The sequence below is a fragment of the Nerophis lumbriciformis genome, linkage group LG32, assembly GCF_033978685.3.
Source record: "Nerophis lumbriciformis linkage group LG32, RoL_Nlum_v2.1, whole genome shotgun sequence".
Classification (NCBI taxonomy): domain Eukaryota; kingdom Metazoa; phylum Chordata; class Actinopteri; order Syngnathiformes; family Syngnathidae; genus Nerophis; species Nerophis lumbriciformis.
In genome coordinates this window covers 27029186-27044152 of record NC_084579.2, presented here as the reverse complement: position 1 = coordinate 27044152, position 14967 = coordinate 27029186, and the positions used below count along the sequence as shown (strand labels likewise).

Here is a 14967-nt window from a genome sequence, read left to right as displayed (position 1 = left end):
GGGCTTCCCTGCTTAGGCTGCTGCCCCCGCGACCCGACCTCGGATAAGCGGAAGAAGATGGATGGATGGATGGATATATATACAGTATATATATATATATATATATAGCTACAGCTGCAGCTGCATGAACAATATACGACAAATCATCTCAAACCACAACAAAACAATTGCAAATGAGCCGTCGACCCCCAGTCAGAACGACTCCAAAACCAACAAAGCATGTAACTGTCGAAAGAAACCTGATTGCCCCCTCAACGGGGGATGCTTACAAACATCAGTTGTCTACCAATCTAAGGTAATACGCAAGGACATTAACACATCCGACACATATGTAGGATTAACCGAGGGTGAATTCAAAACCAGATGGAACAACCACAAGGCTTCTTTCAGGAACAAAAACCTGCGAAATACCACAGAACTCAGCAAACACATTTGGGACCTCAAAGACAATAATGTTGAATATTCAATAACATGGCAAATTCTTGCATCCAGCACACCTTACAATAGTGGTAATAAAAGATGCAACCTATGCTTGAAAGAGAAACTGTTTATTATCTACCGTCCAGACCTGTCATCCCTCAACAAGCGCAGCGAAATTGTAACAACATGCCGCCATAGACGGAAACACCTCCTAGGTAACACATGAACCAATCACCACGCCCCTAGGCCAGCCTGTACCCACCCACTCTGTGCCCTATATAAACCATGGTATGCGAATGCTCCCATTAAAATCTCCTGACGATTGAGGGTACCCCCCTCATGAAACAGGCCTGTAGAGATGAAATAGTCTTGTGATTTTTTTTCCCCACACATACATATATATATATATATATATATATATATATATATATATATATATATATATATATATATATATACTGTATATATATATGAAATACTTGACTTGGTGAATTCTAGCTGTAAATATACTCCTCCCCTCTTAGCCACGCCCCCAACCACGCCCCTGCCCCCCCCCTCCACCTCCCGAAATCGGAGGTCTCAAGGTTGGCAAGTATGATTTCACCACACCTAGTACCTAGTGCGTGTGAGTCGTGACTATCAGTGGTACGTTAACTTTAATAATGTGGTCTGTTGCCTAAAAGTGATTTACTTATTTGGAATGATTTGAAATTGTGTTACAGACAATTTGCCTATTATTTTGTGTGGAACTTTAAACAGTAGAGCTTATGACTCCGCCCACCCACCCAGCCTCCGGCAGACGCCGGTGTAGGATTGCGAGACACCCACCAGCCAGCGACAGCTCTCGGGTGCGTCTGGGGTTGCTATTAACTTAAGGCGCTATTTGTCACCTAAATTCCACAACGACTTTGGGTAACAATGACGACGTCGGGGTCGCTGGATCGGGTTGAACTCTGTGACAGCCTTCTGACATGGGTAGGTCATTGAACACAGCGCGCGGGTGTTGTTTTTCTTCCTCTCCCCCGCCACTAGCTTAGCTCGCTAGCTAGCAACCAATGCTAGCGTTAGCTCGGCGTGCTAACAGGCTGATGATGCTATGATGCTAGCTTGGTTAGGTCGGGTTGCTCCTGCAGGAAAATGACATGAGCTCACGACGATGACGTATGCGGGCCAGCTGTTGGCTGCTTTAGCTGCTGATGTGTTGTGTTGTGTGCTCGCTGTCTAATCTAGCAAGACTTAACATTTGCGCTTCTGCAGATTTAACAAGATCGACATTCCTAATGGATTTCCTCTAGTTTTGGTCCAAGAGGTTCATATATTATATGGGAAGAGTATTATTTTATAAGTCGGGTTTCCTTTGAGCATTTTACTCGCTCCTGATTTAGTAGTCAGTCAAATGTACTCTTTTGCCTATAAATGTGTAAGTGTACAGCTCTGGTAATGGGTACATTCGCACCCACCTGCACAAATGTACTTCAAAATGTAACAATCAAAATAAATGACTTTTTTTGTTTACTAGGGCATGCATAGGGCTTCACGGTGGCAGAGGGGTTAGTGCATCTGCCTCACAATACGAAGGTCCTGAGTAGTCTTGGGTTCAATCCCGGGCTCGGGATCTTTCTGTGTGGAGTTTGCATGTTCTCCCCGTGACTGCGTGGGTTCCCTCCGGGTACTCCGACTTCCTCCCACCTCCAAAGACATGCACCTGGGGATAAGTTGATTGGCAACTCTAAATTGGCCCTAGTGTGTGGATATGAGTGTGAATGTTGTCTGTCTATCTGTGTTGGCCCTGCGATGAGGTGGCGACTTGTCCAGGGTGTACCCCGCCTTCTGCCCGATTGTAGCTGAGATAGGCTCCAGCGCCCCCCGCGACCCCAAAGGGAATACGCGGTAGAAAATGGATGGATGGATGGATGGGCATGCATATACCGTATTTTCCGCACTATAAGGCGCACCGGATTATTAGCCGCACCTTCTATGAATTACATATTTCATAATTTTGTCCACCAATAAGCCGCCCCGGACTATAAGCCGCGCCTACGCTGCGCTAAAGTGAATGTCAAAAAAACGCTGCGCTAAAGTGAATGTCAAAAAAACAGTCAGATAGTTCAGTCAAACTTTAATAATATATTGAAAACCAGCGTTCTAACAACTCTGTCCCAAAATGTACGCAAATGTGCAATCACAAACATAGTAAAATTCAAAATGGTGTAGAGCAATAAATAGCAACATAATGTTGCTCGAACGTTAATGTCACAACACACAAAATAAACATAGCGCTCACCTTCTGAAGTTATTCTTCATTCGTAAATCCTTCGAATTCTTCGTCTTCGGTGTCCGAATTGAAAAGTTGCGCAAGCGTGGGATCCAAAAATGGCCGGCTCCGCCTCGTCGAAGTCATCGGATTCAGTGTCGCTGTTGTTGTGCAGCAGTTCTGTGAATCCTGCCTTCCGGAAAGCTCGGACCACAGTTGTGACCGAAACTATCTGCCCAGGCATTTACGATCCACTGGCAGATGTTGGCGTATGTCGACCGGCGCTATCTGCCCTTCTTAGTGAAGGTGTGTTCGCCTTCGGAGCTGTGTGAAAAAAGCCACCCGGCCTCTTCGCGTAAACTTCCCTTAACCACTCGCTCATCTTTTCTTCATCCATCCATCCCTTCGAGTTAGCTTTTATGATGACGCCGGCTGGAAAGGTCTCTTTTGGCAAGGTCTTCCTTTTGAATATCACCATGGGTGGAAGTTAGCATGGCAAGCTAGAACCACAGTGAAGGATGACTTCTCATTCCCTGTGGTGCGAATATTCACCGTACGTGCTCCCGTTCCACAGTGCAGTTCACAGGAATATCAGTTGCTGTGAAATACGGTAGTAATCCGTGTGCGGATGGAGAGATTGCGTCTTTTTATGAACCGGATCCTTGTCGCGTAGTAGGAGCCATTTTGTGGTCTTTACAGATGTAAACAGGAAATGAAACGTACGGTGATATCCGCGCGTTTTTTCTTCTTCTTCCGGGGGCGGGTGAAGCGCTTCCTGTTCTATGGGGGCGGGTGCTTTCCTTGGCGGTTGCTTGCGTAGAAGAAGAAGCGCTTCCTGTTCTACCGGGAAAAAAGATGGCGGCTGTTTACCGAAGTTGCGAGACCGAAACTTTATGAAAATGAATCGTAATAAAGCGCACCGCGTTATAAGGCGCACTGTCAGCTTTTGAGAAAAATTGTGGTTTTTAGGTGCGCCTTATAGTGCGGAAAATACGGTATATATAATGCATTAGTTTGGCTATTTAAAATCAACGATAATAAAAAGGAGATGCTTGCAAATAGCATAAAAATGCACCAAAAACTTGGAAAAACGCGATTCATAGCGTTACTATTTGGTGTAACCATCATGAGCGTTCGGTTCAGGTATATTTCTTTTATATTTTGATAAATCATCATAAATAGGTATTGATGTGTATTTGATTTCAGTTTGCTTTTGACATCTTATTTAGAATTGTAGTTGAAACTTTTACAACCTTGTGTTGCTCTCTTGATGGCGTAACCAAACTAGATTATTTTGAATATTTATTCCCTTTTTTTACATTTAGTACATTTAAATATACTGTGTTTTATGCTTTTTTTCTTTTTGGAGCATGTACTATACCAGGGGTCACCAACGCGGGGCCCGCGGGCACCAGGTAGCCCGTAAGGAGCAGATGAGTAGCCCGCTGGCCTGTTCTAAAAATAGCTCAAATAGCAGCACTTACCAGTGAGCTGCCTCTATTTTTAAAATTTTATTTATTTACTAGCAAGCTGGTCTCGCTTTGCTCGACATTTTTAATTCTAAGAGAGACAAAACTCAAATAGAATTTGAAAATCCAAGAAAATATTTTAAAGACTTGGTCTTCACTAACTGTCAAAGAAACAGATAACAGATTTGGTGTCCAGTTCAAAGTGTGACATGATTTATTTAAACATTTGAGAGTTGGCTTTTGTATTTAACATGAGTTATTATTTGTACAAATATGGTGCAAAGTAATTCATGATTTGTTAAAAACGGACGCCGTGCGCGGCCCAAGGGTCCCTGGTTCAATCCCCACCTAGTACCAACCTCGTCATGTCCGTTGTGTCCTGAGCAAGACACTTCACCCTTGCTCCTGATGGGTGCTGGTTAGCGCCTTGCATGGCAGCTCCCTCCATCAGTGTGTGAATGTGTGTGTGAATGGGTAAATGTGGAAGTAGTGTCAAAGCGCTTTGAGTACCTTGAAGGTAGAAAAGCGCTATACAAGTACAACCCATTTATCATTTATGTTAGTGGCTAGCTAGTTAAAATGGGATATTGTGATTTCACAAGACTGTCTTAGAAGTGATCATTTGAAAATGTTCAATTTGAAAAATGTGCACTTAGAAAAAATATAAAAATAAAGTGTTGCATATTGATATTTATCTGTTTCTATATATATTTATTGTGAGAAATCATTAAGATGATCAGTGTTTCCACAAAGATAAATATAATTAATTATTAATAATAACAGAGTTAAAGGTAAATTGAGCAAATTGGCTATTTCTGGCAATTTATTTAAGTGTGTATCAAACTGGTAGCCCTTCGCATTAATCAGTACCCAAGAAGTAGCTCTTGGTTTCAAAAAGGTTGGTGACCCCTGTACTATACATATAATACAATAAAGTCCCATATAAAATTATGTTTTTAGCAATACTTTAATTTTGCCTTTGAAAGTAACACTCCATTAATGGAGCTGTACTTGTAAACCAAGCGGCGAAAAGCATTCCCAAAGCATCGTGTGCTACTTTTTGGATTATGTTTGCGTCACTGAATAGTAATATACAATACTATAATACCCTCTACTAGTGCAGTGTTTTTTCATTGAAAAAAATCTCGAGGCACACCACCAGCAGAAAACATTAAAAAATGAAATTCAGCAGCCGATATTGACAGTAAAAAGTTGTTCTCGCAATTGCTGGATATGAATTCAAACCATAACTAAGCATGCATCAATATAGCTCTTGTCTCAAAGTAGGTGTACTGTCACCACCTGTCACATCACGCCGTGACTTATTTAGAGTTTTTTGGTGTTTTCCTGTGTGTAGTGTTTTAGTTCTTGTTTTGTGCTCCTATTTTGTTGTTAATTGTCATGTCATGTACGAATGTACTTTGTGGACACCGTCTGCTGCTCCACACGCTGTAAGTCTTTGCTGTCGTCCAGCATTCTGTTTTTGTTTACTTTGCAGCCAGTTCAGTTTTAGCTTCGTTCTGCATAGCCTTCCCTAAGCTTCAATGCCTTTTCTTAGCGGCACTTGCCTTTTGTTTATTTTTGATTTAAGCATTAGACACCTTTTTACCTGCACCCTGCCTCCCGCTGTTGTCTGCATATTGTGATCACGACAAACCATGTACCCGACATCTACAAGGCAATTAGCTACCTGCTGCCACCTACCGATATGGAAGAGTATTACACGGTTACTCTGCCGAGCTACAGACAGCACAGACACTTGGCACATTTGCGGATTATAATTACTGGTTTGCAAAAATGTTTTAACCCAATTAGGTGAAATTACATCATCTCCTACGGCACACCAGACAATATCTCATGGTACACTAGTATGCCACGGCACAGAGGTTGAAAAACACTGTACTAGTGTATAGATCAGTGTTTCTAAAACTTTTTTCACCAAGTACCACCCCACAAAACACTTGACTGTGTGCCACTGTAATGGCAACATTAAAATACAGTAGTGTAGTAGGTCTAAGTGATCATCAAAAACAAGGCAGAAGTTTTATTTAAAAAGTTTGGTAATAATTTTTGCAACTGTAACATTACACAGTTTAAACAGTAACACTACGTTTGAATATATAAAGAATAAAGAATCAAATAAAATTAAAAAAGTTAAATGAACATTGTACTAAAATAAATATCAAAACACAGTTTTTGTTTATTTTTTTAGTGTTAGAATTAGACTTAGACAAACTTGATTGATCCACAAGGGCAATTGTTCCATCCACACAGTAGCTCAGTTGCAAAGGATGGAAAGGATAAGGATGGAAAGGATAATGCACAACAAGAGGGTGAAAACAAAAGGTATAAAGTAGACTACAAATACGTGCAGCTTTCTCTGCCAATGTTCGTCTTTGTTTACATGTGTTCTGCATGTTGCGCTTCTGCATATTTGACAAGATCAAAATTCCTAATGGATTTCCTCTAGTTTTGGTCCAAGAGGTTCATGTATTAAATAGGAAGAGTATTATTTTATAAATCGGGTTTGATTTGAGCATTTTACTCGCTCCTGATTTAGTAGTCAGTCAAATGTACTCTTTTGCTTATAAATGCGTAAACCAAGCGGCGAAAAATATTCCTAAAGCATCCGTGTGCTACTTTTTGGATTATGTTTACGTCACTTAAAAGTAATATATAATACTATACTATACCAAAGTCATTTTGTCGTGATATGCATTCTAACTACCCTCTACTAGGGTATAGATCAGTGTTTATAAAACTTTTTTTCACCAAGTACCACCCCACAAAACACTTGACTGTGTGCCACTGTAATGACTACATTAAAATACAGTAGTGTAGTAGGCTTAAGTATTCATTAAAACAAGGCAGAGGTTTTATTTAACAAGTACAGTTAATAAGTTTGGCCACTGTAACATAACACAGTTTAAACAGTAACACGGTGTTTGAATATAGGAACTTAAAACACCATACTTAAATAAAGAATCAAATGAAATTAATTGCACATAAAAGTTAAATAAACATTGTACTAAAATAAATATCAAAACAGTTTTTCTGTAATTTTTTTATTGTTATTTGCAGCTTTCTCTGCCAATGTTCGTCTTTGTTCTGCGTGTTGATTGGCTATGAAGCTGGCAAAAGGTGGACGTAAGCAGGGAATGTGAGGGACATTCGGTTCCCACGCATGTTGAGTGATAGAGATGACAGAGTAAGACAATTGTATTGTGTATTAATTGTTTATTTTGGAGTCGAATACGGCCTACAGTAGTCGGATTGTAACGACTTCCATCGAAGGCTGATAGACCTTTGATAACGGCTCGAGTCACGTCATTACAATATCTAATTAAGTAATTCTGTTGCGTACCACTAGATGACAGTTTAAGAATCACTGGTATAGGGGATGCCACTGCATACCTATAACATTGCTAGGATGTGTAAACACACAACTGAAATGGCATGTTGAGGAAACTCTTGTTTCTATACAACACTGGCTGCTTGAAGTGAAAATATGCATTGCATTGATCTTATAAGGGTTCAACAAGAACAACTTCTGCTAAAATTGTTTTGTTTATGTGTCTTTAACATACCTGATATTAAAACACATCGCATGTTTATTGCCCAAGTCACCTATCAAATAAAATAATCTGCCTTGTGATCATGTTTGAATGGATTTCTTCAATATTTGAGTGGTTTAACAAAGTCAAAATGTTTTTGGACAGATTTTCTTCCCTTTCAGTGGAAAATTGTTTTATTAATACTTCATTCATATTGACCAGAGGTTCTCAACTTTCATCACAGTTACAGCTACTATGACAAAAGGAAAAGGGGAGCTATTTGTGTTGTATTTATATGACTGGCAGCATTTAAATTGTACTTTGTTTACTAGGCAGATCTCTATTCAAACAGTGCAGTTGTCGTCTTTATGCTATTTTTGTGGTTATTTGGTGTATGGACAACTAATTTAATATAGTGACACCATGTTTAGCAATAGTAGCATTGGGATTTGCTAATAACTTTTTAATTATTTCTACTCGGCTACCAGACACCAACAAATTATAACATGTTGGTTTAAGATGATAAACGAAAAAGGGGTTTGCCTTGTGATCACGTTTGAATGGATTTCTTCAATGTTTGAGTGGTTTAACAAAGTCAAAATGTTTTTGCACAGATTTTCTTCCCTTTCAGTGGAAAATTGTTTTATTAATACTTCATTCATATTGACCAGAGGTTCTCAACTTTCAACATTTTTGTTTTAAGACGCTAAACGGAAAAGGGGTTCAGTAAGTCAACCCTTGGGTTTGTTTACTGCTTTTATGCCACTTACAGGTAGTAACACATTTTATAGTTGGTTTGGATTGAGGTCGGATTGAGACAAATTGCTCATCTTAATAGTCAAATTACAACAGTCATTTCCATTAGATTATTTTTGTAATACAAGTGATTTGGTCCATTTACAATGAAAATAACAAAACATCTTGTTTTTCATGAGCTGTATGTTGGGGTCCTGCTTTGGAAGAATTTGAGCCACATACACATTTTAGAGATCACATTTAGTTAAATTTAAAATGTGATACAGTGTACATTCCTGTCACTATCTGTCTGTAAAATATATCATTAGACATTTTTTATTTGCATTTCTGTAATCCAGTAACAGCATTTCATAATTGATTTCCATCAATTAACATAAAAAAAACATTTGGAATAAGCACAAATTTGATTGGGGAGTGGTGATTTAAAGTGCCTGTTTGTTTCACCATAATGCAAGTTATCAGCATTTACCTCTTTAAACTGTTGCATTGTTAGCTACAAGCTAATCTGAAAAACAGCAACAGGAATAACACACTGTTAATGTCATTGATTGGCTGTGTGGTGAACTGCATCATAGTGTAATGAGCTGGCAGGTACAGTTCATGTGTGGTGTTGGATAGGGCTGCACGGTTTTGAGAAAAAACCCAATTGCGATTTTTCTCTCCAAAATTGCTTTTGCAATTTGATTTGGGATTTTTATGTTGTGCATCCAGAAAGTACTCAAAGCGCTTCACTTTTTACACAATTTGTTGTGTTACAGCTTTATTTCAAAATGGAGATGTGCTGCAAAGAGGAATGGTTGATAACTTTCCAAAGATGGGTGTGCCAAGCTTGTGGCATAGTATTCAAATGACTTAAGGCTGTGAAAGTATTCAGCGAAGGCTGTGAATACTTTTGTACATGTGATTTTTTTTTTTTTTTTTTAGTAATTTAGCTAAATTCAAAAAGAAAAAAAAAGAACTTTTCACATTGTCATTATGGGGTATTGTCTGTAGAATTTTGAGAACAAAAGTGAATTTACTGTATTTTCCGGACTATAGAGCGCACCGTAAGCCTCAACCACTGAATTTTAGAAGAAAAAAACATGTTTTCATATATTTGCCGCACCGCAGATATATGTTGTGAAATGAGTTATTTACCCAGAAATATTTTGTAGATGTTTATTTACATATCTTAATTGTTTCCATATTTTAATTGTTTCCAAACTATGTCTTAACACGGCAGTAAAACTGATAATCAAACAAAACAGAAGTCATCGTCATAGATCCACTAGCTGCGGAAGCTGGCTCTCCAATTAGCTAAACAGACTGAAAAACTCCATGGTGAAGTTTTGGTGAATTTACGAAACTGAAACAATACAAAAAGCATGCCATTGTAAGTTGATAATACTAACAGACACTCATAAACTTGTTTGCATATTAGCTAATACTAACGATGCTAGCTTTATTACATTACGACAGTACATACAAATATGCATTAAAACACGCCTACAGACATCACACATGGGACGGTTTAGTAAGTAACAATTGTTTTAGTTGTACTGTAAAACTTACAAACGTTGCTTGGAGTGATGAATGTAGAATCCATATCAGTAGGAATGCAGTGGGTTGGCACTTCTCCTGCCGGTTGAAAGCTCAGTCTAAACAGAAGGGCACTGCAGCACCTGCAGTGAGTGAACTCATCCAAAAGATGGCTCCATAGCACAAACGATAACACCCATATTCAATGTCTTTGCTTGTTTTGTTGTTGTTTTTTTTAGAATATTTGCATTAAGGCCATCAGTGAAGAAAAATCTGACATTTGGCTTTGTAATGATATTTTTTTTCCCTCCTATTTTTTTTTTTTTTTTTTTTACTTTGCGGCTCTTCTTACTGGTGAGTCACGAGTAGTGAGGCTGTCTGTGGTTCCTATGTGTAAAGATGGCGCCCGGCTCTCCTCCCACAGAAACAAATATTGTAAATGACTGAAAAGAGGGCTACCGCATTCAGTTAATTCTACTGTTAAATTTTACAAAACCAGACTATCCTTAAATCTCGGGGAAACTAAAATAATGCTGTTTGGTAGAAAGTCATAACCAAAATACAAATAAATGGAGTAGACATTGAAAGAGAAAATTAAATCGAATTTTTGGTGTAATAGTTGATAATAAAAAGAACAGGAAATCTCATACAAAAACTTAACACCATAAGGTGTCAAGAAACGCGTCAATAATGAGTAAAACAATATGTATTGGACATATGTATTCATTTTCTCAAGTAGGGTTGTACGGTATACCGGTACTCATAAAGTACCGCGATACTAATCAATTGAAATCGGTACTATACCACCTTTGAAAAGTACAGGCACCCTTCTTTCATCCGAATGCCGCTGTGTGGCGGTGACTACAGTGCCGAGGCGTGTGTCAAAACGCACACACAAAGTGCATACAAGCAATAACATCTTGGAGAGGAAAATGGCAAAAAATTACAATTCTACTTGTTAATAAAAAGGGTGCATGAAGCGCAATATAGAGATATTTGGGCTTCATAACTAACGGTAAAGGTGACGCTTTAAACAAGAAAGTGCCGCGCTTCAAGTGTTTCTTTAAAACACTCCTCGCCAAACGTGGCAATTAGTATTACCACCTTTACTTCAAACTTAGGTAAACATTTAAATAATGAACATTCAGATCTGCATAAGGAGTTATAAAGAGTGACATGTAATAATGTTGTTGTTACATCTGTCCTGTTGTTCTGCTCCGGTGCAGACCGTCGTCAAAGAGCACAGGGCAGACGTTCCCTTCAGGGTCGATGTTTTCGTCGGGGCTAACACCCTTTACTTTACAATGGGTCTGCTAAGCTCCACTTTCCGGTCATAATTCGAGGCCGCCGATTTGTGACATTCTGGTTGCTTTATTATTAGTTTTGCAGGTCACAACCGGACCTGTTTATCCTTGTACTGCGCAGTGCGCGCTCTTCCTCTCTCTCTCTTTACTTGCCCACTCACTCAATGACATCACTCAGACAACATGTTGCCATTCTCACAAACACACATACGCTACTCTCATAAGTTAACCAGCTCCTCTGTTGTACACATGTAGATAAATAACATGTAGATAAATAACATGGAGATACGTAGACGCACACACCAATAATTTGGTAATGGTACCAAATTATTGACATCTCTACTGCTTGCTAGTGTTACCATATCTGAGTTATTAGGCAGAAATATGGGGAAATAACTACAAAAGTACGCATCAGTCACTAATTGTGTTACAAAAGAGGTCAGCTAGAATAATACGCAAAGTTGACTAAAGCGAACATTCAAACCCTTTTATTCAATAAATCAAAACTATTGACATTGAATGATATAGTGAATTTGCAAACTGCTAAAATTATGCATAAAGAAAACTATAACCTGCTACCCAAGAATGTGCAGCATTTTTTCTTAAACAAAGAGGAGAAATACAACCTCATTGAAAAATGTAACTAAAAAGTTTTTGTATGCACGTATAACACTTAAAACCTTGAGTATATTAGTATGTGTAATCAAATTATGGATTGGATTAAGTAAAGAAAACCAACAATGTACTAATATGAGCCAGTATATGAAACTGTTCGAACTCGGTGTTTACAAAGTACAAAGAAGAAGAATCCTTGCACCTGATAGTTGGTTTTGATTGATAACAGCTAACAGTAATCAGTTTTGCTCAATAAAATGATTGTTCATAGATCGTCTCTTTCTTTTCCTTAAAACTGTTTTTGTAAAATTGACAAAAAGTGTTCATCATTGTTTTATCTGTTGTTACCGCTTGTTGTCACCTGTCACTCACAGAGTTGCATTGCAAAATTGTACAGAATAAATCCTTATGGGTTTATTTTGTTTAGAGTATAGGTTGCATTTTATTTTATGTGCTCCAAATATTTGCACCTTGGAGGGAACATTTGATGTGAATCATACAACAACTCACGATTCAATTCTGATTCACGGGTGATATTTTGATTCAGAATAGAGTTCTTGATTCTCGATTCAAACAAATGTTATGTAAATTATAGTGAAATATTTTCAAAACAAGCTACAGGTTCCAAAACCTCCTCTTCGCTGCTGATGCATGACTTATGCAGCACACAGATGGCCTTTAAGGGTCTTAAAATTGCGATTCTGTTGTGAATCAATTTTTTCTGGAACCCCTAGAGTTTACACTTGACCAAACAAGCCGCAGCTAAAAGGTCTAATAAAACTGATTTGTCAAACTTAACATTATGTAAGATGTAGGCTCTTTACAGCTGTTATGTCATTGCCATGTACCCCTTTGTACCATATAACAGTAACATGCACTAACTCTGCAAATCTACATCACAATAAAACTGAATATAGCCTCTCTTCATTTTAGTCTTGGGCATACATTCCTCACATACCTGTGAGTTTAACTGCAACTTCAATGACAGAGATTGCTTACCTCTGCTTTCGAAAATCGACTGTTGCTATTAGATTCACAATGGTTCTTCATGTTGGCCAAAGCAACATTAGAAGCCTCCAGGCAAATTGTGTGTGCGGAGTGTGTGTGTGTGTGTGTGTGTATATATGCATATATATATATATATATATATATATATATATATATATATATATATATATATATATATATATATATATATATATAATGGCTGGGCGATATGGCCTTTTATTAATATCTCGATATTTTTAGGCCATGTCACGATACACGATATATATCTCGATATTTGCCTTAGCCTTGAATGAACACTTGATGCATATAATCAAACCAATATGATGATTATATGTGTCTACATTAAAACATTCTTGTTCATACTACATTAATATAAGCTAATTTTAAACTTTCATGCAGAGAGGGAAATCACAACTAAGTCAATTTACCAAAACGGTATATATTAAACAGTTATTAAGCAGTGGCACAAACATTCATGTCATTTCAAAACAGAAAGTGCAAGATTGTCAGAGACATTTTAAAACAAGCTATGAGTGCACTTTTGTGCATGATGTCATCAAGATGACATATCAAAACAAAGTGCACTTTTGTGCATTATGTCACACAAGATATTTAAAAAACTGTAAAATAAAAATTAGCTACCGTACATAATAGGAAATCAAATAGTGTATGTGATTCGATGTGTGGTAGGTTACTGCGGATGTTGTCTCCTGTTGTAGACAATTTTTTTCATACGGTGTTGATCTGGAAATGGAAGACGGCAGGCTCAATTGGGTCAGTGCTGGTTGCTTCGGCATTTTGTTGGTGTGGCACCGGCATGAGATGTTGACATGCAGAGTTTCAAGCACTCTTCATTCTGTAGCGGGTGACTTTTCAAATGATGCTACAAATTAGTAGTGCTGCTCCTTTTTGTAGCAACGCTTTTGCCGCATACTTTACATACCATGGTTGTCTGTTCAACATCTTCCCGCTTGAAGCCAAACCACTGCCAGACGATGGACCCTGTGCTGTTTTTCTTGGGAATTAATTCTTCTTCCTCTATTTGTTACCAGATTGGCACCTTCTCTCTCTCGTATTACCACTCGCACTGCTCCGCTTGCACCACCTGCCACAGATAACCTTACCCATTCCGCTACCTCTCTGCTCTGCGAGGGCGTATAACATATATATATATATATATATATATGTATGTATATGTATATATCGCTATTTTCCCTAAAATATACTTTGCGGTTATAGTGTTTTAACCGATTGCTCGATTTATTAAACAACCTAATCGATAGATTACTCAATTACTAAAATAATCCTTAGCTGCAGCTTTTTTCAAAAGACTTTAGACTGTTTGATTTTGACTGACCTTTTGTAAGGTTATTAGAAGCTATGGGCTTACATATTTGAATAAGAGACAGTATTCAGTATTTTGAGTTCTGTGCTTTGTTATGGTGTATTGCACTTTATGGTGCCCTTGTGTTGTGGTATTAATAGCAGTACAGTATACCTAACGGGTAGTGCTAGACATCCTGTATCCGATACCATAGTATTTTAACGTAGTTGTTTTAACTTAGTCACACAAGGCCATTTTTCCTTTGCTGGACATGTTCAAGTTTCCCGTGCCATGCCTAAGTGCGATTGAGCGTGCTTACAGTCCGTGCTTTAGGTGTTAAGTAGGCTCAGGTATGGAACGATTGGCCTAATGTGAGTATGACCTCAGACTTTTCCTCAACCCTTGTTTTTGCCACTGGTGATAACTCCTAACCCTGTCCTTGTTTTAAATAATTAAGCAAGCTAGTTAGTTCCTAGCATATACACAACTCACGTGGACTTGTGTATCAATTGCTGCCAGGGATTAGGAGGTGATTTGATACATGAACGCCATTCAAAAATAAGTGTTGATGTCATGCACCCACCATATTACATGTCAAAGGCCGTCTGTTATAAATACTGCTCAGCTAGGTAGTGCTTGTTACTTCATCATTGTGTTTTGATTTGTTGGTTTTATGTTTTCTTTCCTTTCACTTCTCTACTGGGAAAGGAAGGGATGTAGACCACACCTGGCAGCGGAAATAGTT

At 38.3% G+C, this 14967-nt stretch overlaps 1 protein-coding gene across 3 annotated transcripts in view; it reads left to right on the top strand.

Moving 5' to 3' along the window:
* The first annotated feature begins 1224 nt into the window (after positions 1–1224).
* hook3 (hook microtubule-tethering protein 3) overlaps positions 1225–14967 on the top strand; it is a 52788-nt gene continuing 39045 nt past the window's right edge. The window contains exon 1 of one of the 3 annotated variants that reach the window (XM_061927413.2): positions 1225–1395. In XM_061927413.2, the coding sequence (XP_061783397.1) occupies positions 1339–1395 (57 nt within the window). In that variant the 5' untranslated portion in view covers positions 1225–1338. The remainder of the gene's footprint in view (positions 1396–14967) is intronic. The other 2 variants (XM_061927414.2, XM_061927412.1) reach the window with 2 other exon arrangements.